This window comes from Abramis brama (genome assembly GCF_963993115.1).
Source record: "Abramis brama genome assembly, chromosome: 21".
Taxonomy (NCBI): Eukaryota; Metazoa; Chordata; class Actinopteri; order Cypriniformes; family Leuciscidae; genus Abramis; species Abramis brama.
The window spans coordinates 20,955,477-20,982,507 of record NC_139983.1 but is presented as its reverse complement, the minus strand read 5'-3'; the positions used below and the strand labels follow the sequence as shown (position 1 = coordinate 20,982,507).

Below are 27,031 nucleotides of genomic sequence, written 5' to 3'. Positions count from 1 at the left end.
CCGCTGGCGTGGACCCTGGAGGAGGGGGTAATGTCAGGAATCAATCAGGCTCATTCACATCCACAACACAAAGATCACACTCACCCGAATATTAATCACCTGCACCTGTCATCAATCCCAGCAATCACTGAGCACTAAAAAGGAACACACCTCACCTCCAGTCCCTGTCGAACCTTGAACTAGGAAAGACCCACTAACTTGCGCTCTGTGTATTTCAGACCATTGTTCCCGAACTGTTTCAGTCTGTTTCCACAGTACCTCCTCGTGATACTTACCTGTTTCCTCATCCTGAGATCCCGTGTTCTCATTGGTGTCCGTGCTCTGTGTTCCTCGGATTGTGTTTCGTGCCACATTCAAGCCTGCCGCTATCTGCAAGAGAAAAGACGATCATTCATCAATGTTATTCTCACCGTACCTGTTTGTGCACCTAAATTTACCTGCTGTCCAACGAGAGCTTCAATAAAAAGTTATTCTGAATCCTTCTAAACCTTGTTATCCGAGTGTACATCCTGACACCTGTGACTTAAGAAAATTTACTGGCCATAAATATTTTTTTTTACCAGCCATGAAAATGTTGGTGCAAAAACAGGTAGTTATGATACCAACATTTCAGATACCAGTGAAAATTTACAATTTTCAGGCACAGAAATGTAATAAAGAAATCAAATGTAAAATAACACTGCATAGTCTTCACTGTATAAATTAAACAGAGATTAATCCTTATAAAAGTAAAAAAAAAGTAAAAAAGTCAGTAAGATTTGATGCTGCTGAGATGCAGATTTCTGGCTGTTCGCTTCGGATGTTTGTGCACCGAAAACTCCCCACACAGCGAGTAACGAATTGAGTTCCCTTCCACGTCGTCTTGCGCTTAAATATTTTAATTGCCAAGGCTAAAACTCTTGTTACGATGCAGCACTGGCCTGTCAACTGTCACGAGTGTCGTTCACATTTGTTTACGTTTATGTTCTCACAACAATGCATTGCTAGAATTCATAAAAACTTTACCGGCCAACAAGCGATTAATATATTCTGTCATTCGCCAACACCAATTTTTACTCGCATTCGGGCGCTTAGCGAGTGTTACTTTTAGTTGTAGGCCCTGCATGAGCTATTTCAGGTAAACTATGAACAGTATATCGCAAGCTTTTAAATATGGTATTGTGGAGCTGTATTTCTGTCAGTAAAAAAAAAAAAAAAAAAAAAACACTGCCGGGAAGGACATTGAGCAGACAGTTTGAAAAGAGAGAAGAATAATGATTATACTGCATATTTGCACATGTTAGAAAAATAAAGAGAATTTCAGGTTTTGCTTTTTCTCACAATAAAGTATGAGCGTCCTCAGAGACCTCCCTCCCTCCCTCCCTCCCTCCCTCCCAGATTCACCTGCAACCCCTGGTCAACCCATTGCCATGGGAACTGCTCAGGTAATTGTGCAGAGGTCACCCACGGTTGGCTCGGCCAGATTCAAACACAATACCCGTGTTCCTCGAGAGACCCAATTTTACCCTGATGTCACTCACAAAGATCAGGTGTGAGATCAAGTGTGTTGCTTTTACTTTGGCCTTATCTTTTAGCAGCATGTGCAGGACAAAGTGACAGTGCCTGCCTAGTCTGACTTGCTATTTGTTTGGTCTTTCCTTCTCTTACTCCCTTCACTTTCTTGTTTATTAAGATCGTTAAGTTGTTGAATTAATCTAGTGACCTGCTCACAGGTGTCTCTCACTGTCAATCTGAATAATGCATCAGAACTGAACTAATCCATCTCACATTACTGCCAATATGACACCACTAAACTATTAATTTAGATGTATTCATTCAGTGGCTTGTCAAGTTTGTCAACCATTAAGAGGTTTTTCTTCTCATCACCTGCTCCTCACATGGAGGTGTTGGGCTGATCTGCTCTGAGCGGGACTGGGAGCAGATCCATCTTGTATAAGATGCTAGGTTTCCCATTCTGGATTACACCGTATGAGACAATTTAATGAAAAGAGAAGATTAAAAGAAAGTGAGCGGGGGAGACGGGGAATGACAGATGGAATTGGTGAGAGAGAGAGAGAGAGAGAGAGAGAGAGAGAGAGAGAGAGAGAGAGAGAGAGAGAGAGAGAGAGAGAGAGAGAGAGAGAGAGAGAGAGAGAGAAAGAGAAAGAGAAAGAGAAAGAGAATAGCATCTCCATCTTCATTACGGAGGTAGATTCCTCTCGACATCTGGCTGAAAAATAACCTCCTCATTCCAAACATCCAGTATACTAGACACATTTCCTTGCTCTATAAAGCAGGGCTGTAACCACCATAGGCATGCTCAGAAAATCCAAATGGCTTGATTATTGAGAGTGTTTAGGCTTTTTGAGGATTAAAAAAAGGAGTGAATGGAAATTTGTTTTGTATGGTGGTTGTGTCCACACACTGCAAAGACACATTTATATGCAAACACCATATAAAAGTGAATTTTGCATCCGTTGACCCCTTTAACGTTCACTCAAGATGAGTGTGAATTCCAACACAACGCTTTTAGTTTTTACAGTGAAAGAGTGCATGCGTGATAAGATATACAAGTAGCTAAACATATAATATAAACTGTTTTACAATGGATGTTTAACGACAGTAAACAGTAACATACAGTGATGCAAACTACTCAACTTTTTTAATGTAATTTCACCATTTTGAATCGAAAATATGCTATCATTTAAATTATGTCATTCATAACTGAATGTGAAAACAAGAAACGTTTTTTACATGTTTGACATATTAGACATACAAACAAGAGTTAAATATTATTTGCAAAGAGTTTAAATGGATTACTTCACAATAATCCACAATAATTAGATCTGGAACTTCTTTTACCATTCTTATTTCTTCTTTTTCCCCTTAAATCCCTTTTAATCCTTTAATTATTTAATTTCTTTAAATAACCCACAGCTCAGTTTATACTGATTATTATTATTATTTTTTATTTTTTTTGGTCTGCTTGGAAATCTCATACTATTTCTCAATTTACATCAGTAATTATACAGTGTTACTGTTTAAAATATCAGAATTTTATCATTTTTGTTTTCAACAAATTCGTTTTTTTTTTTTTTTTTTACTTTAAACAATTTCAAGTGAAAATTTGATGTCAAGTATACTGGACATTTACATATAGACACAATAAAAATAATGTAAATATACTGTAAACTAACTAACTAACTAACTAAATTAATTAATAAATTAATAAATAGAGGCATGGAGAGGAGAGAATGGAAAGATTAAACAGCAGGAAGAGTATCATGTGATGTGCAGAGTGCCTCTATGCGGCTTCAGAGAGCCTTGAGGAGGAGACATCATTTTAAGAAGAGATCAGAGCACAAGAATGCATATTCATGCTGATGGGCAGCAGGACATGTATGTTTATTAGCTGTCAATGTAACGGACAGTAGGGGTGCTACAGAGTGTGTGTGTGTGTGTGTGTGTGTGTGTGTGTGAAGTCATTAGCTCTCTGTGTTTCTTGCCAGAGGGAATGGTCGAGTTCAACTTACACACTCACTAATATTCAGGCAACAAGATTGAGATTGTTTGGTGTGTGATAGACCCGGCAGCCTTGCTAATGACCACAGCCATGTTGTAAAGCACTTCCTCTGCCCAGTGAGCATGTGCGTATGAGTGCTTGTGCATCAGATAGAGAGATGAAAGAGAACTAGAGACAGAGAGAGAGGAAAGCGACAGATTCATCAGCTCTGATGGGTACATTTTGATTGTGTGTGTGTTGATGTTTGTGTGTTATTATGAGATTTAATGAACTCTGAGCTATTTGTCTGTGTTTGTGTAAAAGTATCTTGGCCATGTTCCATATCGGTGTCTTCAGTTCCAAAACACAGCAGGACCCATCATTCTGTCGCTCTTATTCTCTGTCCATCTGTCTCGCTCATCTCACGTCCAGTCCACTTAGCTTCTCCTCTCATATATTTTCAGTTTCAATTGTCTCTGTTCTTTCCCAGACATGTTTGACCTCTCTAAGAAAGAATTTGTCTTGGTATTTTTAATTTCATCTCCATGAATATGGTCAGGGTTTTGGTGGGCTACCTTATCCCCATTTGATAGATGCCATACCAAATTAGCATTCACAATTAATATTAGTGCTGTCAATTGATTAACAATTAACAAATTAATTTCTGCAATTAATCGTGATTAATTGCACCTAACATTAAAATTTATTTTATATATATTTTATATTGTATTAATTTCACAACAAATCTCCAAATTAATGTAGAAACAACACATATTTTAAATATTTGTTTAATGGCATCTTTTTTTGAAAGAAAGTCAGTACCGCTACTGACGTCTCTATGAAATAAATTTTTTTCAAAATTTTGCCATTAATTATAGCCATTCAGCATAACAGTATAATTGAAAGCTATCAATTGTAACATTTATAAGGTTTTTAAAAAATACAATTTAAGTGAACTTAAAACAACCTTCTCATAAACCCATTGTAATAAATGTCATATTTACCTATGCCCTTCAATATATCAGGGCTCAATTTTTTTCCTACAGGCCCAGTCAGATCAGTTCGGATTTTTACTAGTTGAAATGCACAAAAAGTTATCGTTTTTGTTGTTTTTGACCCATGTTACCTTGTAAATAGTGTTTTAAGATTTTTATGTAGGTCTAACAGGTAGGATATATACAGTGAATGTATACAGAAATTGAATAAAGTTATCAAACACTTCACAGTCTTCACTGCATAAATTATAAATTAAAATGATTAATCCGTATTAAAGCTACAAATGTTATTCAGTCAAGAGCAGTGAGTGATTTTCTCTTTTTCTTTTGTTCTTTGATTATCCTTAACTCTTTCCCCGCCAGCATTTTTAAAAAAAGTTGCCAGCCACCGCCAGGGTTTTTGACGATTTTCGCTAAACTTTAATGGCCCACAGAATATTTTGTTCTATGAATATATGAACATGCTACATATCAAAATAAAGATCTGAGCGTCTGCTTTTAAACAAAAAAAAAAAAACTATTTTATTTTATCTTCATTTTTTCTTTTTTTATTGCCACTTGAACATAGATAGGTTTTGTCAAAAACACAACATTCTGGACAAAAAGCTGAGAAAAAGGCATTTTTATCAAGCAAGTGCACATACACAAACTCTGCATCCTCTGGTTGGGTGTTGCTTTTTGGGAGTGGGCGGGATTGGAACAAGTTCATGAACAGCAAAATTGACATTCAGCCTGTTTGTTGGGTCAGTGTTGTATGGTGCTCTTGGAGTGTTTTCAGTAGCACTTTTCTCCCCACCACCAGCATACTCTTGGCTGGTCCATGATTTTATAACACTCTGGATGAATGAGAGAAGAGTGTTACAATTACCCTGTGGGTTTTTCGCTTTGTAAATGACAAAAGCGTTGAACAAACTGATCTGTAACAGATACATGACAAATTTCTTCGTCCACTTGTGTGACTTCCTGATAAAAGGGTAGTACACAATGTTTTGGTCTAGTTTGTCAACGCCATTCATTTCATGATTGTATTCCACAATGCATGCTGGTTTTTCCTTTGCAACCTTTTCTTCTCTGCCATACCTCAACACGTTCCATGTTGTTCTGATGGAATGTTGTAACCATTTTCACTGTTTGTTTGTGTCTCCATGCCAAGACCATCACATTTTCGTTGTGACGCATGATTGTTTCCCCAATCCTAAGGTCAGCATTTCTGACATCTCAAATGACCGGCGGTTCACCTCTGTTTTTCCTAATTGTACCACATACATGGGTTTTCACATCAAGTAGGCGCTCACACAGTCGTACAGAGTTGTATAGGTTGTCCATAAACAATCTGTAGCCATGACCTGCTAGGCGATCAAGAAGAGAGACAACCGTGTCCCCCAGGGTAGCGCTTTCCCCACAATAGGGCTTCATGTTAAAACAGTAGCCTGTATCAGAATCGCACAAGATGTAGGATTTTACTCCATATTTGATGGGTTTCTGGGGATTGTACACCCTGAAAGCTAGGCGCCCACGCCACAGAAACATCCCCTCATCAATGCAAATGTTTGACTTGGGCTGATACATTTCGCGGAATTTGGACACAAGGTGATCCAAGACCGGGCGGATTTCGTACAGCCTGTCAGTACAATTGTCTGGCCTTGTTGTATTATCATTGAAGTGACCTGTTGCGAGGCATGACCTTGTTGAAGTAGGGGGTAGCTAACATGTCATCTGTACACCAGTACATTTCAAGTTCAGGCTTATGAATGATACCAGTGAGAAAAAGGAGCCCCATGAAAGTTTTCATTTCTGAAACTGTGACAGGCTTCCATGCTTGACATCTAGCATGTTTTGAAGTGTCATCCATAGCCTGAATACACTGATCTGCATACAGGTTGGTCTGATCAACAATGTTCTGAATCAGTACATCAGAAATGAACAACTCAGTAAAGTCTACAGGTTGTTCTGACTCAAGAGCAGCAGCATCACCGATAGGCCCAGGATTCTATATATATATATATATATATATATATATATATATATATATATATATATATATATATATATATATATATATATATATATATTATTTTTTTTAATTATTATTATTTTTTTTCTTATCTTGTCTTACCTCTACGCGTTCTGCAACCTGGGAACGACGAATGAGGTCTTGGCCTTGAATGCGTCCACTCACTGTCCGAAGTTTCACAGTCTGACTCTGAACTGTCACTGTCCACTCTTCGACACACAGGTGAACTTTGTCTCCGTCCAGATCGACGGGTGAACAATCTAACGTTATCTGCTGCTCGTCCATGACTAGAACTTTCTGTGACATGAACATCTCTCTCACTAACTACTTCGTCCCGATCAGATTCAGAATGATCAAATAAGGAGTGATCGGACTCCGAGTCCATCAACACCTCCAGTACTTGATCAGCCGTAAACCTCTTCATTTCAGATATTTTGACCTACATTCTCGCTACTTCATTCATGTTTGAGCCGATCGCAGTCGGTTTCTTTGATCAAAAAGTTCCGTACTCTTTCAGAGCATGCGCACGGGTCTTCCTTACGTATACCACCTAAAACACGGATACCCGGAAAATTCCGTGTTTGGCGGGGAATCGCTTTTTCATAAAACCCGGAAAATTCCGTGTTTGGCGGGTAAAGAGTTAATGACAAACAGCAGCAGGTTTATTAGGCTGCTGTCACTTTAAGACTTGACGCACATGATGCGGATCTGACACACATTTTCTCTTTACGTTCATTTAAAACTTCGGTAACACTTTACAATAAGGTTTCGTTAGTTAACTAAACTTCTTTTAACTCATTTGACTGTGCTTGTGAGGATACTCAACAAAACAAGTTTGTCCTTTCAATATACGTACAGTATATCACAAATAATATAACAAATATATATCAAATAATAAATAAATAAATTAAGTTATAAGTTATTTTGTAGTGGATGAATGTTTTAACAGTAACCAATTTATATGGTGGTGGAGGCGGGGTGCTTTATCTAAATACATCACCATCCTATCCCACCTTTGGGAAATAGATCAATGGTTCTAATATAGAGATCAAGCAACTGGTTAAAACATTTTTTTTCCAGAATGGAACCCAAACTGAACACCACAAAACAAAGATATCAGCATCTCTATAAATAAATAAATGAGCAACTGCAATTTAGTGAATAGCTTGCTCCAGGTATATTAGACCACTTTGTTGCCATGAAACAGTGAAAACAGAACAGTCAGTTCTATTAAATAAATAAATAAATAAATAGATAGATAGAATAAAGAATTACAATGCATGTCCAACAGATTAACTGAGCAAGAGTAATAAATATTTTTGTGCATTTCCGGACAGATCGTATGGAATAAATAAATAAAAGAAAAGGGTAAAATATACAGCTAATAAATTAGTCAGTGGGAATAGCAACAACAAAATCTTACAGCATGCATTTTTGCCAAAAATGGTGCAAAATCCTATGCATGTCTATCTAGCTATCTGTAGAATCACACCTCTGAAACAGGTCTCCAGAGGAGGGTTTAAAAAGGACAGCATCCAGCATACCATATAGTGCGCCAGTGTTGGTTATATGTCGTTTTAACTGTTGTGCTATTTGGGGGTACTTATTTTATGCCTTAAATTTCCCAAGCACTAGTATAAAACACATATATTGCCTTATATATCTTATATTGAATAAGATGACAACCAAGATGAGAAAGCGTTGGAAAATCACTGCATTACAGGCAGAGTTTCCCCATAACATGCCAAATAGTGCTGTTAAAATAATCTGAACTTAAGTCATTCATTATTTATAAATTCCACTCACCCATTCATAAGATTTGCACTCACCCGCTTTACATCTTTTCCAAACGTCTCACTGTAACTGGTCCCCAGGACCTCAAACTGGACATGAGAGTTCGCTCCATTGCTTCGGAAGTCCATTAAACCAGTGAGCCCAGAAATCCGTCCCTGAAGAGAACGACAAATAAGACTTCTGTTCAGAAAGAAATTCATCATTCAAACCAGACCAGTTTTATTGAACACTATTGAACTTTACTAGGCTGAACTGAAGAGAACTGAACCAGATCAAATTAAGTGTAATTGAGATTAATTGTAAGGTGACTTTAAACCTTTTGGATGGTGTCCAGCATGGACCAGCCTCCGTTCCAGGGCTTGGTTGACTTCCTCATGCAGTTCAGACTGGCCATGCTATGCCACTTCCTGTCCTCTAACTTCCGGTAGAAGGCATTGGCCAACATCAGCACACTGTCATACAGGTACAGACTAGACACCTAGAGACACATAGACCAAACAAATGTGTGAACATATTTGTATTTTTTTTTACATGCGCATCTCACAAAAGTTACACTTACTAACCTGACAATGCATAACGTCATGTAGATATCTTAAAGGGATAGTTCTCCTAAAAATGAAAATTCTGTCATCATTCACTCACCCTCATGTATGACTTTCTTCACCCTCAAGTCCAGTAAGCGGTGGACATGTTAACCTGCTTCTTCATAGTGATGTCCAGTTCACAAATGAATCGTTCGTTTGAACCGGTTCTTTTTAGTGAACTGGTTCAACCAGTTCACCAAATCGGACTGAACCGTCTGAAACAGTTTGTGGCTTGAGTCAGTACAGATCTACAAGTTATTCAATCAAAACTCACTTTGAAACATGTCTGACAGTCACAATATCCAGGAGTATATGATCCTATGCTGCTGATTTTTGCCAACTCATTCAGCATTCCAGTTAGTCCAACTGTACACTGAACTGAGAACAGTACAGATATGTCCGACATGCTGAGAAAAGTCTGGCAAGGGTTTCATAAAGGGGGCAAAATTTATGTTTCTGATGTCTTTTGCTGAAAAGCATAAAGTTTAACAAATAAAACGTATCAAAATATAACAGTGATCCGATGGCAGTAGTTCTCAAGTCAACAGCAGTATACTGATAGCAGTTCAATGTTTACAACAGCTCTTGAGTCACCAGTACGCTGAACCGAGGAACCAGTTCAGACTCGGATGTGTCCGCGAAGGACGGATGAGCTGCTGATACAAGCAAGTGTAAATTGAGCAGTTGACTTTAATCAGGGGCTGAAATTAAAGTTTTTTTAAAGTTTTTTTCATGGTTTATGTAAAAAGGTGAGTTGATTTTCACAATAGATGTAAAAAATCTGCGATTCACATCATTATTGGATGCTTTAAAAAAATTATTGCATGATTACGTAAACAAACTGGTGAATCGTTTTGTTTTTAACCAGTTCATTTAAACAAACTGTCCTAAAGAACCAGTTTGTGGAAAAGTCTTCCCATCACTACTACTTCTGGTGTTTTAATGGCACACCAACTTAAAAAAAAGTGAATTTACGCCACCTACTGGACTGGAGTGTGAATCACTGGATGGCACAAATGAAAGCAACAGTAAAGACAGCAATTTTACAATGCAATTGCTTAAATTTCAGGTTGTTTTCATCAAAACCAATCCAATAAATATTAAGCTTTTACATTTTCTCCTTCTGAGTTCTGTAAAAGATAGAAGTATAGTCATACAGGCTTAGAACAACATAAGGATGAGTAAATGATAACAGAGGTTATATTTTGTGGTGAAACGTCCCTTTAAGATGTATTCATTTATCGGGTGAAGATGATACATGGTTTAAGCACAACCAAATCGGCACACATATTTTTAAAATATATATTTTTTTTACATTACAGCTTATTCAATGTGCGTATGTCTTGTGTGGATATCTGTTTAGTAATTTCAAAATATCATGTAAGCATGGCTATTATAATGATAGTTATCAGTGTTTTATTGTATGTCAATGCACTCAGTCCCTAACAAGGGTGCCTACACAATGCAAATCCATTGACTCCAATAGGAGTGGTGCATTATAAAGGTATTGTGAAAGTGAAGTTCTTCATCATGCAACCAAAAATACAATCATCCACTGACCAATGAAAGGTCCTGTTGTAATTTCCTGTTGTACTAAATCCAGTTCAGACGTCTGCATGATTGCAGATTGACTCGGCTGTTTTCACACCCTCAAAACCACTTGTGCATTGCTATCTGTCAAATGTTCTGTCGGTTTCTCCAGTGTGCAGGCGGCCTTAGTTTAAAAACATCTAAAAATGTAGCTGAATAGGGCTAAACACCAAACCACATTCTAAAATTGGTCTCTAACTTTGTGAAAGACAGATTGTGTGAATGTGTCTGCTGACTCTGTTTGAGACAGATTGCAAGAGGAAAATAAAGAGGGCTGCAGGAGATTTGGCATGACTCTGCTCCTGCAGAGAGCAGCTGTCGTGCTGAGAGACACCTGGAGAGAGAAAAGACACCCTCAACGACAGCGCTGTTATCGTCAAGGAGACGAGAGTATGGGGCCGCACGGCCAAACTCAGTGTCCCCTCAGACATGTGATCCTGACAAAACAACACACTTATGAGCAGATCAATGCATAGATAGAGGGAATGACAGCGTGATTGAGAGAGGTAAGAGTGCAAGTGAGTGATGCTGGAAGGTATAAAAAAATGTATTTTACAAGCCCTGTTCTAAAAACATTTCTCGTTCAAGAATATATGTCACAGCAGGAAATCACAATTCCCTTTTCAATGCTAACTTCAAAGAACTTTCACTTTTGTGTCACCATCTGTGATTGAAAACATCTCAGGTTACTCATGTAACCATAGTTCCCTGAGAATAGGAAACGAGATGCTGCGTTCCCTTGGGGTCGCTATGGGGGAATGGCAAAGGCAAAACTATGGGAAACATGGCAAATGGATGCAGCATCTCGTTCCCTATTCTCAGGGAACCCTTTCGAAAGCTGCGTCCCCTAGGGGTCACTAGGGGGGATGGTATACCCACACCGACATGCTGAAGGGATGAGTGCCCTATTGGCTGAGCTAAGTCAAAGGACTCAAAAGAATCCTCATTCCTATGGTGAACACCCCCAGCGATCATAGACTGGAGCTTCTCAAGAATGGAGGCCTCAACAGGATGACGAGGAAGCCTAACTACGTTCATATCCAAGCCAGCGTCCAAGGAGGCTCCCAGAGAGCCTAATGACATTGTCATAGTGTACATGACATAGTGTACATTGTCTCAAATCGTCGTTAATGTATATACTGACTTCACCCTGTGCTGCAATATACATTCAGTTTTACATTCATTAACAGAAATCAGCTGCGTGGATGAAAACTGCTGATGTTATCTGATTTTAAGGTGATATTCTCAATTCATTCAGTTAACGGACGCTCTGAGGTAAAGTGTTCAGACTGCAGACTTAGCAACGATTGTATTTAATTGTACAGTACAATGTGCGCGTCCGGTGTGCGATACCTCGAGTTGTCCTAGATGCGGCGCTGCGCTTCTCATACGGTGTGCGCGATCTTCAACTACAAGTTCATTGGCGAATTCCTCCTCCTCATCGCTCTCCTTCACTTCTCCCTCTCCGGCCTCCGCTAACTCTGCCTGCCTTGCTTGCGCTAACAGCTCCGCCCAGATGCGCAGGGCTCTCTTGCGTGCGCAATCTGCTCCATAGAACTGGCTTAAACAGACGATCTGACGGGTTTTAGAAGATTAAATACAACCCGAAACTAAAAAACAGACCGGGCCTCTATTAGAGACCGGCCTTTATTTATCCAAACCTGTAGCCACACCAGGCGTGTAAAAGAGACAGGCGTCTATTTGGGACTCGGCTATTATTTGAAGTTTTACAGTATGCGGGGCAGGCGGGCTGAGAGCGCTCAAAAACATTGTCGTCCTCATCAGCCTCCTCCTGCTCTACTGAGAAAACGCTGACACGGATGAACACACATTCTAAAACTTGCAGTGCTGGTGCTGGCCATAATAAACTTGCCTGTTCAGATCGCACGTTCAAACAAACAGTCTCCTGAAGACAATAAGAGGATGACGTTTGGCACAGGTGCCCTTTTATACTCTCTGTCTCACCTGTAGGCTGCTGCCTGCCAATGTCAAGTTCATTGTCATGTTTAGATTCCCACTTGAGACACCGGTCATGCCGAAGGCATTCCCCCATAGCGACCCCTAGGGGACGCAGAGTGAGTTCCCTTTTGAAAGGGAAATACAATTTCCCATTTCAAATTTTGTTTTGTGAATCTGGCTAAAACTGACTTTTTTTGAATGTACACACACAATAATGTTAATTTGTGTAAAATATTGTGTAAATAGGCCTTTATCGCATCACAATAGAATGCCGGAAGTAGCCGCGAAAAATTGCTGAAGCAGTGTACTGCGTCTTCCAGTTATTGCGTTCACCATGGCTGCCTGTTAATTATCACTGGACTACTTCGCTCTCGCATCTCCAAAAAGTGTCTTTTTTTTTGTTTTCTTGATTCCATTTTAATGGTTTAATTAAATTGTTATAACCAATTATTTAAAATGTAATGATTTAAACCAAACTTTTTTCAAAGGTTAAACCAAACTTTTATTTTGACAGGTTGCCGTGTAGACCTTTGAGTCTCTCTGTGTTTTATGATATGACAATAGTTTTTCTAAAATTACTGTAAGCTAAAATGCTGCTGAAGTGACTCTCAGAGCGGCTGTGTTGATGAAGTGCATTAATGTCCTCATAGAGGCTGAAAACATTGTGAGCGTCATGCGTGCCTCTGTGTGTGTGTGGTAAATGAAACAGTGCGTCTGTGCCATTCATTCACAGAGACACGCATTACATGCATGATTCCTATTTAAATAGTCTTTATGCGGTTTAATATTGACAGACACTGGTCTATATCGCAATTTTATTTAAGTTTACTGACCTACTTTTCATCTAAAGGTAACTAAGTAACCACCGGAAGTGCGATCGAGTACACTGCTTGGCGATTTTGAACGTTCCGAAACCAGGAAATGAGATAAAGGCCTATACAAAGTAGTTAAAATTTTCACTATGTTAATTTTGAGATATTTATGTAGAGTCTCATATGGTTGTTATATTCTCTAAGTGTTAATTTGCCTAGGCAGAGGCTATACAGATATACATGTAATGGTACGGAAAAATTGTTTAGTTTTACAACAGATGCAATGAAGTCATATGCCAGTAAACCAAAATCAAAGTGATTGCATTTCAAATGCATTTTTTGCACTTAATTCAGTCAAGCATAACTGTATACATGCATATAGCTGCAGGCGTACAGCTGTGACTGTGTTTAATTTCAGTTTACTACACGGTCAACTTGCCACGAATGGTTTACTAAAATCTTAAGTGCCATATGTGGTATAAAGTAATGGAGAGCGATTCTTATTTGCTCTGCTGAAGTTGGCAACCCTGTCCACAACCCTACTCATGTTCATGTTCGTATGGGTTTGCAGTCAAGGCACAATCTGTTTGCTCTTGTAAGAGTTACGTGAATGCAGAAACTGCTAATGTTCCCGTGACATAAAGTAACATGCTTTTGATCGCTGATGCTCCTCATTCGCGCCCTAAGAAGTATTGAAGAGACTTCAGAACGCCCTGCAAGCTGTCCGATTAGTCAGACATATCCTTGACATGGATTTAAGGCTTCGAAAGCCCTGTGAAACTGTGGAATTATGAGTCAAGGCCCACAAGTGAGACACACAGTTACTAAGAAACAAATAACATGAATCGGTGACTTAACTTCTCTGTGTGCTTCTGTGTGACTGCGAGCAAGCCGGCATGATTCCTAACAATGTTGAATGACTGTTTCTCACTGAGAATTGATGATACCACAATGCATCCAATGCATTGAAAAGTGACTATCAAAGAGGTCTATAATAGGTCTATTGATATCTGTTAGCATTCACATTCATATCAATGTCAATTGCTCAGCTGGTGCTGGCACAAGAAAGTGATTTTAAATCTGACCATTTTCTCATACTTTTGAATTATTCACATGCTCCATAAATGTCATCTGACTAAACACTCTGTAGGTGCAGGAAAATTATGTAAAATTTTAATTTTATTTCATTTTTATTTTATTTTTCATTAAATACACAACCATTAAAGATACTTTTTTGTTTGTTTTTGAAATGTTGTTTTTGAGTGTCTTACACTCACCAAGTCTGCATTTCTTTGTTTAAAAATAACGTAAAAACAATAATATTGTGAAATCTTATTAGAATTTGAAGTAATGGCTTTCTATTTTAATATATATATAAAAAAATAAAAAAAATAAAAAAATAAAAATACAATTCATTAGCTACTATAGGTAAAACTAGAAGAACAACACAGTGCAGTAAATGGTAAAACTACTTGCGCTACAAACCAGTGTTTATAATTATGACAATATATTAAAGGGGTCCTATTATGCCCTTTTAAGTCTTGATTTTGTTTCTGGGTGTACTAGAATAAATGACCATGCTTGATTGTTCAAAAACTAATTATATTTCAAATATTTTACATTATTGCAGCATCTCTCTTCCCAGTGTCTCAAATGCTCTGTTTAGTTCCTGTTTCGATTAAGCCCCTCCTCCGAAACATGAAAAGTGCTCTGATTGGTTACCTGGCCCAGTGTGTTGTGATTGGTGAACTGCTTAGAAAATGTTCTGGAAATGTCACGCCCCTTTCCATAACCACGAGTTTCATCTGCTCAGGTGTAAAAATTTACAATAGCGTTGATTTTGCCATACCAGTTCGAGACATGAGAATGCTTACAAACAAGAGGATCATGCAGAACCTTTGCAAGCATGGAATTTACAGGACATTTCAGAGTGGTAAGATCGGCTAAGGATTGGTGAACAGTCCTACAAAAGCGAGAGCCTACAAAAGCGAGACCTCCATAGCTAAACACTACATCAATACTGTAATGTTAGCTAGCAGGCTAGCAAAGCCAAACAGCTTTGCTCTTTGTTTACACAGTAGCAACAACATAAATTATTGGAACTGTATACTAAGGCATACGCTCTAAATTGAGAATTAATTATACCTTAGATACAAATCATTGTTTGATTTGCAAACATAGACGTTCGCGGAAGGTTTTAAGACCCAGCAGAATCCTATGCCGGCTGGTTGCTCCCGCTTCACAGCGAGCGGGAGTTGCGCTAACAGCAAATCCCTTCCACTGTCCGCGTTTTGATTTTTGGCAAATCAGTTTGGGTGAATGCAAACATGATTATTGTTCATGAGTCCAACATTCAACCACGCAAGAAAACACGCAATCTCCCTGAGGGAAGACGTGATCAGTGAGTTGTCTTTCACTGTTGTATGTTAAATTGAGAAAAACATTTTACATTTAAGTACCTTGTAGCATATTCTTGGACCTCATTATTGAAACACAAAATAACCAAGTCTCAAGCACCAAATGCAGTCCATACTAATCCAAGTTCTCTTTAATTGAGAAATAGGCCTATGAATTTTCGTTTATTCATACATGGTTGCAACAACATTTTCAAATTTTAAGTGTCATTGTTTAAAAAAAAAAAAATGCTTTACTGGTCGAAATTTCAAAGACATTCGGTTATCATGCTTTCAAATTTTATGCCATCTATGGCATCTTCCTGACAAAAAAACAAAACAAAAAAAAACATCGTTTTAAATAGAGGTTGATGATTTGTAATATCTGTTGTTGTAGCTAGAAAATGGGTAAAATTCATTTGAACATGGAGCCACATTATATCTATGAGATTGAACCATATAGTTTGAACCATTGAACCATATGGTTGATTTCACAGGGAATGACCCAAAAGTGCCTGAGAACATTTTATACACCTTTTATACACATGAAACGACATACACTGTGTGGTGCAGTACACATATTTTGAGTGTCCCTTATTCTGTTCCTTATAAAGAACCACGATTGTCCCTTATTTTCCATTCCAGAAATTGGCAACCCATAGTAGCCGGCAATGCATTCTCTTAGGTTCTGGAAGCTACTCTCCATAAAATGGCATGCACACAGATAAACGTTGGGGTTATAATGTTCAGGAACAGTGTTAAAAATAAATTTTAACCACTGTTTTCTAAGTTCGTCCACTTTAGGAAAGCCAAACAAAGGGGTTTTGAAACCGGGGTGGAAAAAACAGTGTCTCTTCGACATGGCAACAACACGCTACTAAAGCAGGTCTTCTTCTTCGTCTTCAACCAGGTCTCGCCCCCTTTTTTTGCATATTTTGTGGGCGGGGATTATTTAAATGAGTGACATTGTGACTTCACAAGATCCGGAAGAAGTGCATTCTAGTCCCAATGAGCCGTTTGTTGTAGTTCTTGAAAAGTGTTTTCTATTGAAGAGCAGATATCTACCTTTGGAGTGGACTTTGAGCTTTGTAACATTGCAGATCTTTTTTACGCTCAAACAGCAACATTACACACTATCTAAAGTTGAAAAAGTGAAAAAGCATAATAGGACCTCTTTAAAATACTATGGTAAGAAATACAAGTTTGCAGTATCAAGCAACATAACAAGCTGTTTTGTACAGCTAAAAATAACTAGAAGCAGATGACACCAGTACTGAAAAAAATGGTTCGTTGAATTTAATAAAAAAAATTATCGTAAGTGGTTGCACACAATTGATTTTAGCTACATTTAAACAAATGCATTAAGTTGAACTTAATCAGTTCAACTTAATGCATTTGTTTAAATGTAGCTAAAATCAATTGTGTGCAACCACTTACGATAAATTTTTTTATTAAATTCAACGAATCATTTTTTTCAGTGAGAAGCCAGACATAAATTTACAAATGACCTTGCCTTATCTTACGTTAAAAAATAAGGTGGAAATGCAACATATTCAGAAGTGGAAATTGCAGAAGGAAAGCTAGTTTGGAGAAGCCCGGGGAATTGTGTAACCACAGAACAAGAACATGCTACATTTATGTGTATAAGCTTATTTGAGGCATTTGAGTTGAAACAAGATATAAATCATTTATTTTCCTTAAATTGTTTTTACCAGTTTGAATTGGAAAGGCATCCCCAACTCTAATTTTAATCCCCACACTCCATCTTGCATGTTTATAACATTTCTTAGCGCTGTATTTACTTGTAGAAATCATTAGTGTTTTGTCCTAATATCTTGTCACCTTTGCTGCCTATTGTCAACTCCTTCTCCAACCATCTATGCACTGCCAATGCAAAAAACCCAACCATCCATAACAAAACAAAGGACACTATATGATCGAATGCAGCCAGTCAATGCGTTAAACGTCTAGATGTAAACATATTGAGAATGTAACAATTTCAAGGACTCCAGCTTTAAATCTGAATGAATGAAGTTCAAATTAAGACATCAATTAGATGGATAAAAGCATGGCACCCACAGAGCTTTTATTCAGCGTTGCGTGAACTGTCAGCATGGCGCATGGAGACCCGTGGCCCGAGGGAATCACAATGCTGACTGCAACCTCTCGAGTTAATTAAAACAGCCATTCTGCCACAGCAAAGATTCAATCTCTTACTCTTTTCAACCTGCACTGTATCGTTAGCACCAATCGAGGGGCGAGAGGCATCCCAGCGGCTCCTAACATCTCGCATATCTCCTCCTCTTTTCTGTAAAGGACTTATTTGTCCTTTTGTAGTGCTGCTTCGGCATTAGCTGGTATGTAACCCTCTTTCTTCATGAATTATTGAGACACTGAGCCCCAGAGAACAGACACATGGATTTGCCATCTGCTCTAAAAGAGGGAAAATGGATTCTAAGACCCAAACAATGTTTTCATACTGTTTCAGCCAGAAACAGATACAGTGTTTTAATGTTGCGTAAACGGGAGGGGAATGTTTTCACAATTACAGCGTACCGTCTGTGACTTAACAAGATAATATTTGTTAACGGGTAAAATCATCAGGTCACAGGCGGCTAATCTGGATCAGTCATGCATAACCTTGTTTTGAATTAAGATTCTAGAGAAATTAAAGGATACAACTAAGAAAACAAACATGACAGTTACTGCAGTCATTATGCAGCGTTACAGATACTTCTAAACTGCAAATGCAAAGCTGTAATGAAAAGACAATTATAGATAAATTCAGACTTGAGCTACTGGAATAAATCAATGCACTGAACTCCTTTTCTGCAAGAAAGCAGCTGCCAAGTATCTTAAATGCACTATGAATACAATATAACCTTTTGGAAAAGGCCACAGATTTGAAATTTCTTGTAAATCATGCTGCTTTCAGCAGCTCAATGAAAAAAAAAAGAAAGAAGCTTTGCTGAGGATAGCCTTGTAGCCAGAACTTCTGGTCAACTCTTATAGAAAGAGACTGTCTGAAGAGGCCAGCTGCCGTATTTGTTTTGTTTTTATGTGCTGTTTAGGTTGCAGATTTATCTGAAATAGATTATACTACAAAAATATGCCATCTGTGGCTGAGACTACATTGAAGATGACCTAATTTGACCTTGACCTATAGACCTCTTTCTGATGAATAAATATGAATTCACTGCACTCTTGAAAAGATACGCACCTCTAGAGACTGCAGGTAGCCTTCCTGTGGGTCGCAAAGCAACGAGGAGATCCGATGATTGTTCCTCATGCAGCGGATGTTGGAGTCCCTCCACAGGGGGAAGATCTGCCGGATCACTGTCATCCGGCCCAGAGCGCTGTGGACAAGCTCCATGATCTCTGTGTCACTAACCTCCTACACTCAGATAGAGAGAGAGAGAGAGAGAGAGAGAGAGAGAGAGAGAGAGAGAGAGAGAGAGAGAGAGAGAGAGAGAGAGAGAGAGAGACAGACACACACACAGTTTTACAATGTAGTGTGAAGACAGGCATATTCAAATCTACTGGCAAAAAAGAAAAAGAAAAAAAAAAAGCCACCAAACATACATATTAACCCCCTGGCTGCACTGAGGACTGTCCCAATAAATAGAGAACATTGCTTTGGTCCAAAAGCATAAAACATCCCTGCTGAAAAAAGTAGTTTAAACCAAGCTGGTTTTCTGATGTATCAAATACTTATGTCATGCAATAAAATGCAAATTAATTATATAAAAATCATACAATGTGATTTTCTGGATTTTTGTTTTAGATTCCGTCTCTCACAGTTGAAGTGTACCTATGATAAAAATGACAGACCTCTACATGCTTTGTAAGTAGGAAAACCTGCAAAATCGTCAGTGTATCAAATACTTGTTCTCCCCACTGTGCATGTCAGCTAACTCTCATTAGATTATTAGTAGACTGTGCTTAATATCTGCTAACTCTTTATTGTGATGGTCCTCCAAGATTCTACTGACTATAAATAACTTTGCAACTACATGTCAACTTATTCTAACCATAACCCAACCAGTCTACTAATACTCTACTAATACTCTAATGAGAGCTATAGATGCAACGTTACTTATAGTCAACAGAATGTGTTAAAGGGACAATCAAAATAAAGTGAAACCATTTTTTCTTCATTAAATAATGAATTAAGTAGTACCTCCAAATTTCATTAATACTACCCATATTCACACTACAGTATATAGAACACACACTTTTTTAAGGTCAAATTCAAATGTAGTACCTACTCAGTATGCGATTTCGGACGCAGCTACAATCCCAAATCCAAAAAAGTTGGGAGATTATGTAAATGGCAATAAAATCAAGAATCTGTGATTTGTTAATTCTCTTTACCTTTATTTAACTGACAAAATTACAAAAGAAAAGATTCCAAAAAAGTTGGGACGGTTCAGGGGCATGTTTGCCACTGTCTCACATCACCTTTCCTTTTAATTATACTTTTTGCATTTTTGGGAATTGAGGATACTAATCGTTGAAGTTCTGCAAGTGGAATTTTTGCCTGTGCTTATCATACACTATGCAAATTTCTGTGAAACCTGTTGACTTTGACAGAACAGAATCTGGCTCAGAATTCCGGCAACTAGTGTCAATCAGGGAAAAAGCTGTGTATTCCAGCCTTTAGAGTGTGTAAACATGCTAAAGTCTGCAAACTAAATAGCCATTTAAAACAAGTACTGGCCAGTGATTGCAATGTGAATATTTCTCTGTTGAAAAAACTGCTTTAACCACTTACATTGCTTTGCTGGTCTCAACCTAGTCAGGCTGGTCTTTTGGCTGGTTTTAGGTTGTTGTTTTTTTGCAGCTGGTCAGGCTAGGAGGCTTGCTGTTCTTCCAGCTACAGCTAGGCCAGATTAAACCAGCCAAGACCAGTAAACCAGTAAAAGTTGGTTTAGGCAGTTTTCTTCAACAGGGCTGGTGATAAATTTGGACCTTGATGTCGAGATAACATTTGTGGTCTCAAAAAAAAACAAAAAAACAACAACAACAAAAAAACAGCATGTGAATGTACACAAAAATATATCTCAGAAAGCAATAAATAAAATATCAGTTTCATTCCATAAATATATGTCTGCTGAAATAAGGGATGAAAATACAGCCAAAGTAAAGAACAAGGACACGCTGAAATAAATGCTTGACAATTTTTTGACACATGCATAAATCTCTTGCTGGTCAGAGTAGCAGAACTGGATTTCTGTCAGGACCACTATCGTCAAATACGATTGACAATTAGCAGTTAGGATTGGCGGTATGGTTCCGTTCTGGGCAAGAACTCCCTGCGCATCCATACAGCCTAGCATGGATAAGAGCTGGGAAAGCAGCAATAACCCCCCTTCCCACTGCGCAATGTGTCGTCGGAGTGACGTAATTTTCATGTAATTATTGGACGTCCAAATTCGGTCCACTGAAGGGGTTGTTTTGTGACGCCAGGCGACGTCTTTTTTCGACGTCTTCCGCACGTCTAATGTGGACGTCCGTCCACAAAAGTTCGTTTGTGGGAAGAAGGAAGGAGATGGGATCGGCTTGCTGTGGATCGTGTGTTTTATTAGATAAGTCTTTTCCAAACAATAATCGCGCTCAAACAAAACAGAGGCTACTTTAGACACACACACACACACACACACACACACACACACACACACACACACACACACACACACACACACACACACACACACACACACACACACACACACACACACACACACACACACACACACACACACACACACACACACACACACACACACACACACACACACACACACACACACACACACACACACACACACACACAGCTTTCCCTGGGTATCGAACCCGTGATCTTAGCGTTATAAGCACCTATGCTCTACTGTTTGAGCTACAACATCACACTTTTGTACGCGTCTCCAGTTATCACCTGATGCTGAGACGATCAAATGGAGTTTTTGGAAAATGATCTTAAATAATTATAAATAATCTGTATTCATATGTATTAATCATGTTGATAATAACAATGTTGAAATGTGTAAATAAATAAAACTATTACATAGTAATCATGTAAATTTCCTGCACCTGTCATAGACGTCCAAATGACGTCCAAAAAAATGACCCAGTTCAAAGGTCCAATGTTGAACGTCAATATGACGTCCAAGTTGGGCCATGGTTGGACGTCAAAATAGTGGACCTAGTTTGGACGTCGAATAGATGTCCAGAATTGGTCATGGACCGACGGACCCAATATAGACATGATCTGCATGTCTATCCAACGTCCAATGTTTAGTGGGTTGGGGTAAACAGAACAGAACCAACATGAATGCACTGCAGGTATCATTAATTCAAGATTTTAAAGTACAACATAATTCGAGAATTTATTCTGATTCAAGGGGAATCAGAATGCCAAATACTGAGTGCAAGATAGGAGGAGCTGGGGATGGAGGAGGGTAATTAGCTCCTGAGAAACGCGATAGTTGCTGATAATACTGAAGGAGCTTATATATGTATACAGTGATAGGTGTCGTATTCCTATAGGTAGATGTGGATCAACTGAGTGTCAGCTGATGCGAGCTTGACTAACGTGACCTGCCAGAACTGATGCTACGCTTAATATTCAACTCACATTTTTTTGTACTTTTCACGATACATATCATTTCATAATGTATTAGCATCAAAACATATCAATCAAAAGTCAGAAGTGCCTCTGACTTACCAAGAAATAAAAGGGAGAAAATAAAGACCTTAAAACTTATAGTTTAGTTCATATAATCTTTGAGTGCAATTCATAAAATCACACTGGAATAGCTAAAGCCTCAGGGAGAGAATTAATAAGAATTAATCCTATTCTCTTAACTACTTTAAGGAATATAAAGTACAACATATGAAGGAAAAATAATGACAGGAATGACGGATTGGTCCCTCTGAGAATACGCCAAGTCAAAACACTTCTAAAGATCTGCAATACACTATAAGCTACAAACTGAAACTGAACTATTTCTTGAATATCAGCTATACCTGAGGTACAATAAATGTTCTCCCGTTTTAAAGTCTATAAATTAGTGAAAGCCTTGCATATCTGATGTCACAGCAAGGCAGAAAAAATAAATAGCTGAATTTCATAAATATATGTATGCAGAAGACGGAAAGCTATTTGATTGTATTTTAGTGATTAAGAAATAATTGCAGTGTTCGAGTCAACCGCTACAAAGTTATTGTTTCTATTGAGTTAGAATCGGTGAATGCAATTTACAGGTTTCACAGAAACAAAATGATCAGTTGCTGTTGGAATACTTTGATGATTGCGGTACAAAAGAGCTCAATAGGAGAGATGTATGAGACGAGATGTACACGCAGAGACGTGAAAAAAATGCATTGTTTTTTTGTTTTTTTTAAGAATATAGACTTGAAATAATGGATATTTTAAAATCTAAAAAATTGGTCAATTTGCTTTCATATTATTATAGGACCATATTATATACAGTAGAATCAAACTGTTCTGCATGACTTTTGAGAGAGGTTTTGTTCAGCAAGAAAAAAATAGAGGGAACATTGATTCTCTATGTTGAATTTAAGTACATTTCTTCTCTCAAGACCCACCAGTGTGTTAGGCTGTGGCTGTGTGACAGTCTTTGGTTATCTAGGGCTATTAAGCGATCTGTTATGTTATCGATCTGTTACGATCTGTTATGTTATCCGTTATGATGTTCAATGTGGTTCTCATCCTATTTACATGGAAGAACCTTTTCTGTGGAACTAGGGACCACAATTCATCCTCTCATCCTGTCTTATCAGGTCAGGGGTTCCTCAAGGTTAATGTCTTGGCCCTGTCTGGTTTTCCTTATATATGCTCCTACTGGGATTAATCTGTCAAAAACACAATGTGGTGCTTCACTGTTACGCAGATGACACCCAGCTGTATCTACCTCTGAAATGTGATGATGACTCCAAACTTACATATATGATTGATTGCCTGGATCAAATAAAGGTGTGGATGGCAACTAGTTTTCTGCAGATAATGAGTCTAAATCTGAAGTGGTGATCTTTGGTCCATCGAAGTTAGCCAAAAAGCTTACACTTAACCTTGGCCCTTTAGCCACCAATGTCAACACTCAAGCAAGGAAACTTGGGGTGATTTTTGACTCAGAGCTGAAATTTGATAAACAAATCAATGGCGTGGTTAAATGTAGTTTTTTCCAACTGAGGGGCATTGCTAAATTGTAGAACTTCTTGACTTTTAAAGATATGGAGACTGTGATTCATGATTTATTTAATCCAGCCTGGATTATTGCAATTCTTTATATCTGGAACTGTCTTGCTTTCTCGGTTGCAGTTGGTGGAAAATGCTGCGGCCAGACTTCTGACTGGCACAGGGAAATGTTCTAGTATCTCTCCCGTGCTGGCTTCTCTGCACTGGCTTCCTGTTGATTTTAGAGTGCAATACAAGATTTTGTTAATGGTTTTTAATGGATTACATGGTATTGCTCTAGTCTAGAGTATATTTCAAGTCTGTTACAACATCACTGTGCTGCTAGACCCCTAAGATCATCGCAGAGTTTCCTCCTTAATGTTCCTAAATCACGGTTGAAAACTAAAGGAGATTGTGCTTAGTGGCAGCGCCACGCCTGCATATTAGATCTTGTGACTCATTTGAACGTTTTAAATCTTTGTTGAAAATGCATCTCTACTCTGTTGCTTACAATTGCCCTTAGGCGTTTGGAGTCTGAATAGTGATGTGTGCTGGGTGAATTGTCAATGTGTATTTGTCTTTGGTAATTTTGAGAGTGTAAAGCACTTTGGTCAACTTGTGTTGTTTTTAAATGTGCTAAATAAATAAATGTTGATTGATTAAAAAAAAAAAAACAGAACATTATTTAGTCCTATGTATTTATTTTCCTTATGAGTATGTCTCTAACTTGTTCTCATTAAAAATTGTTGTATCGTTCAAAAGTTTGTCGTAAGTAAGTCTTGCTAAATAAAAGTATTCATTCAACCTTACTGACCCCATTTTTTAATGGTAATGTGTCTTACATATTGAATACAGAATTGTGGTATGGCCATTGAATGACACGTCAAAAGATACAATTACAAAAAAAAAAAACTCCTGCTCGCACAAAACTGTTCTGCACTACAGTAGATTTAAATAGTTCTCTAAAAAACAACAGGAGATATAAATTAGCTTGTGAATCACTGACCTTTAAATGCAGTCTAACAGTTGGCCTTTGGACAAAAAAATAGTACAGTAGCAGGAGAATACGCAGAGATCATACGCACACATTAATCAAAACAGCCCGGCCCAAAATATAAATGATCTCTGATACAAGTCCCAGGTGAAGGTATTAATTATTCATTTATTCGTGACAATAAAACTTTTTACTGATCAAGGTGACATCAGAAGATTCAGGTCTTCTGATGTCACTGTCTGTAATTAAATCACCACAGATGTTTGAATCCCTGAACATGCAGCATGAAATATGTAATTTAATTAAACTTCAAGCGACAGTAAGAGAACGTTCTGACATCTAATAAAGGTCAGATCCCCTGAATATAGCTTAAGACACATCTGTGCCTGAGCTTGACTTAATGAAACGATGTCACAATGACATCACAGGGAAAACAGAGTTAATATTTTCCCCCTCAATATTTCATTTAAATTATTTCCAGTAAAAAAAAAAAAATTATTTGGCATCATTTGTATGAAACTTGACTTTGTGTTTCAAACACTGATAAACCAAATCCAGGTTAAAATGAATGAACTTACACCAGACGATCCGCCATGAGTCATGACTTTGATGAACGACAACCATAGGGGCTTCATTTGTGTTCATAGTTGTTGTGTTGACCTTCATTTCTGCTTTGTGTTGAGGCACAAGCAAATTACTTAAATTACTTCAATTCAGGATAAGATACAAAACAGAAACATCACAGCGATGTGACTCAGTGAACATCTAAACCTCTCTAGTTCAACCCTTAAGGTAATGAATCATGAATTGCTTTGTTTTATCATTTCTAGGTTTAATGTGACTGTGCTTTAATTTGTTTATTGAAACGAGCTGAAAATAGGATTGAAGATGCATATTTAAAAAAAACAAAAAAAACAGGTACAATAAAAGAGTGGTAAATGATTTACGTACATTTAAATTTCCTTTCTAGTTACTATCTAAGTGTGCATACTGTACTGTAACTTGGTGGTACAAGTATTACTGTTATCAGTGAGGTCTAGAATAATTAACAGAGAAGTGCACTCATAGTGAGAAAATTACATTTAAAAAACAAATATAAATCTAAAAATATAGCTGCGAGCAGCGATTGCGGGCCCAAGCCGGTGCCACCGCCACCCTGGTGCCTTTCCATCGCTGCTCGCAGCTATATATATACCATATATATATGTATATGTAACAAAAAAAATAAAAAAATAATATATATATATATATATATATATATATATATATATATATATATATATATATATACACACATATATATATGTAACAAAAAATAAATAAATAAAAATATAGATATACTGTATATAGATACAATAGGCCAACCTGACTTTGAACACAAGAGGGCAGTATAGCACTATGAATGACATAATTTATTTATTTTTTGGACTAAAAAAACATTCTGGATGTTTTTAAACTTTAACAATTATTAAATAGAAAAAAAAAAAAGAATAAAATGGGTTTAGTTCTGATATTTGTATAATTTTATATAGAAATAAATGGTGTATAATTACATTTTTAGAAGATAGGAGGTTTTTAGTGTTTCCTTTTTTGACATTACTTTAAACCCTCGCCATAGCAAAACCGTTTGAGATATTTATTATCTGTTTACAATTTAGCATCTTTAATGTATTTTCATCATGTTGAAAAAGTTTGGTGGGAATAAAATAAACCACTTAAGAGGAGTGGGCAAAAATTCAGAGGCTGATTTTTGCAAAGAAATCCACATTCAAACCAAAATATCTGACTTCCTGTTGCTCGGAGCTAATTACTGAAAATTAGAAAATTGTCCGGCTTGATGAGACCAATATGTGTACTGATTTTTGTGACTGTACATAAAATTAACCCCCTCACTTTTGTCAAAAGCATTTTGAAAGTGACACACTTCCTGCTGCCAGTTGGTGGCGCTATAACTTTGACTCACAATAGTTACATCCATCTGATCGGCCTCTTACCACGAACACACTGCTGAAGTTTCATCAAGATCAGTTAATGTGTGCAGAAGTTATACCACTTTGTGTTTCTCTTTTCTCGCCATAAATTCGTTTCGTCGCCACGACCAAACCGTTCGAGATATCAAAAATCAGTCCGCAATTTAGCATCCTCAATGTCTTGAATTCATGCGGACCGAGATTTGAGGCGATTGGATGAATTCTCTAGGAAGAGGACGTCAAAT

At 37.7% G+C, this 27,031-nt stretch overlaps 1 protein-coding gene across 4 annotated transcripts in view; it reads right to left on the bottom strand.

The window, feature by feature from the left end:
- grid1a (glutamate receptor, ionotropic, delta 1a) overlaps positions 1 to 27,031 on the bottom strand; it is a 282,852-nt gene that overhangs the window by 37,058 nt on the left and 218,763 nt on the right. For all 4 annotated transcript variants that reach the window (XM_084097715.1, XM_084097713.1, XM_084097716.1 and 1 more), the window contains exons 6-8: positions 18,843 to 19,016; positions 8,601 to 8,762; positions 8,320 to 8,439 (exon numbers count right to left, since the gene is read on the bottom strand). In XM_084097715.1, coding sequence (XP_083953841.1) covers positions 8,320 to 8,439; positions 8,601 to 8,762; positions 18,843 to 19,016 — 456 coding nt within the window. The remainder of the gene's footprint in view (positions 1 to 8,319; positions 8,440 to 8,600; positions 8,763 to 18,842; positions 19,017 to 27,031) is intronic.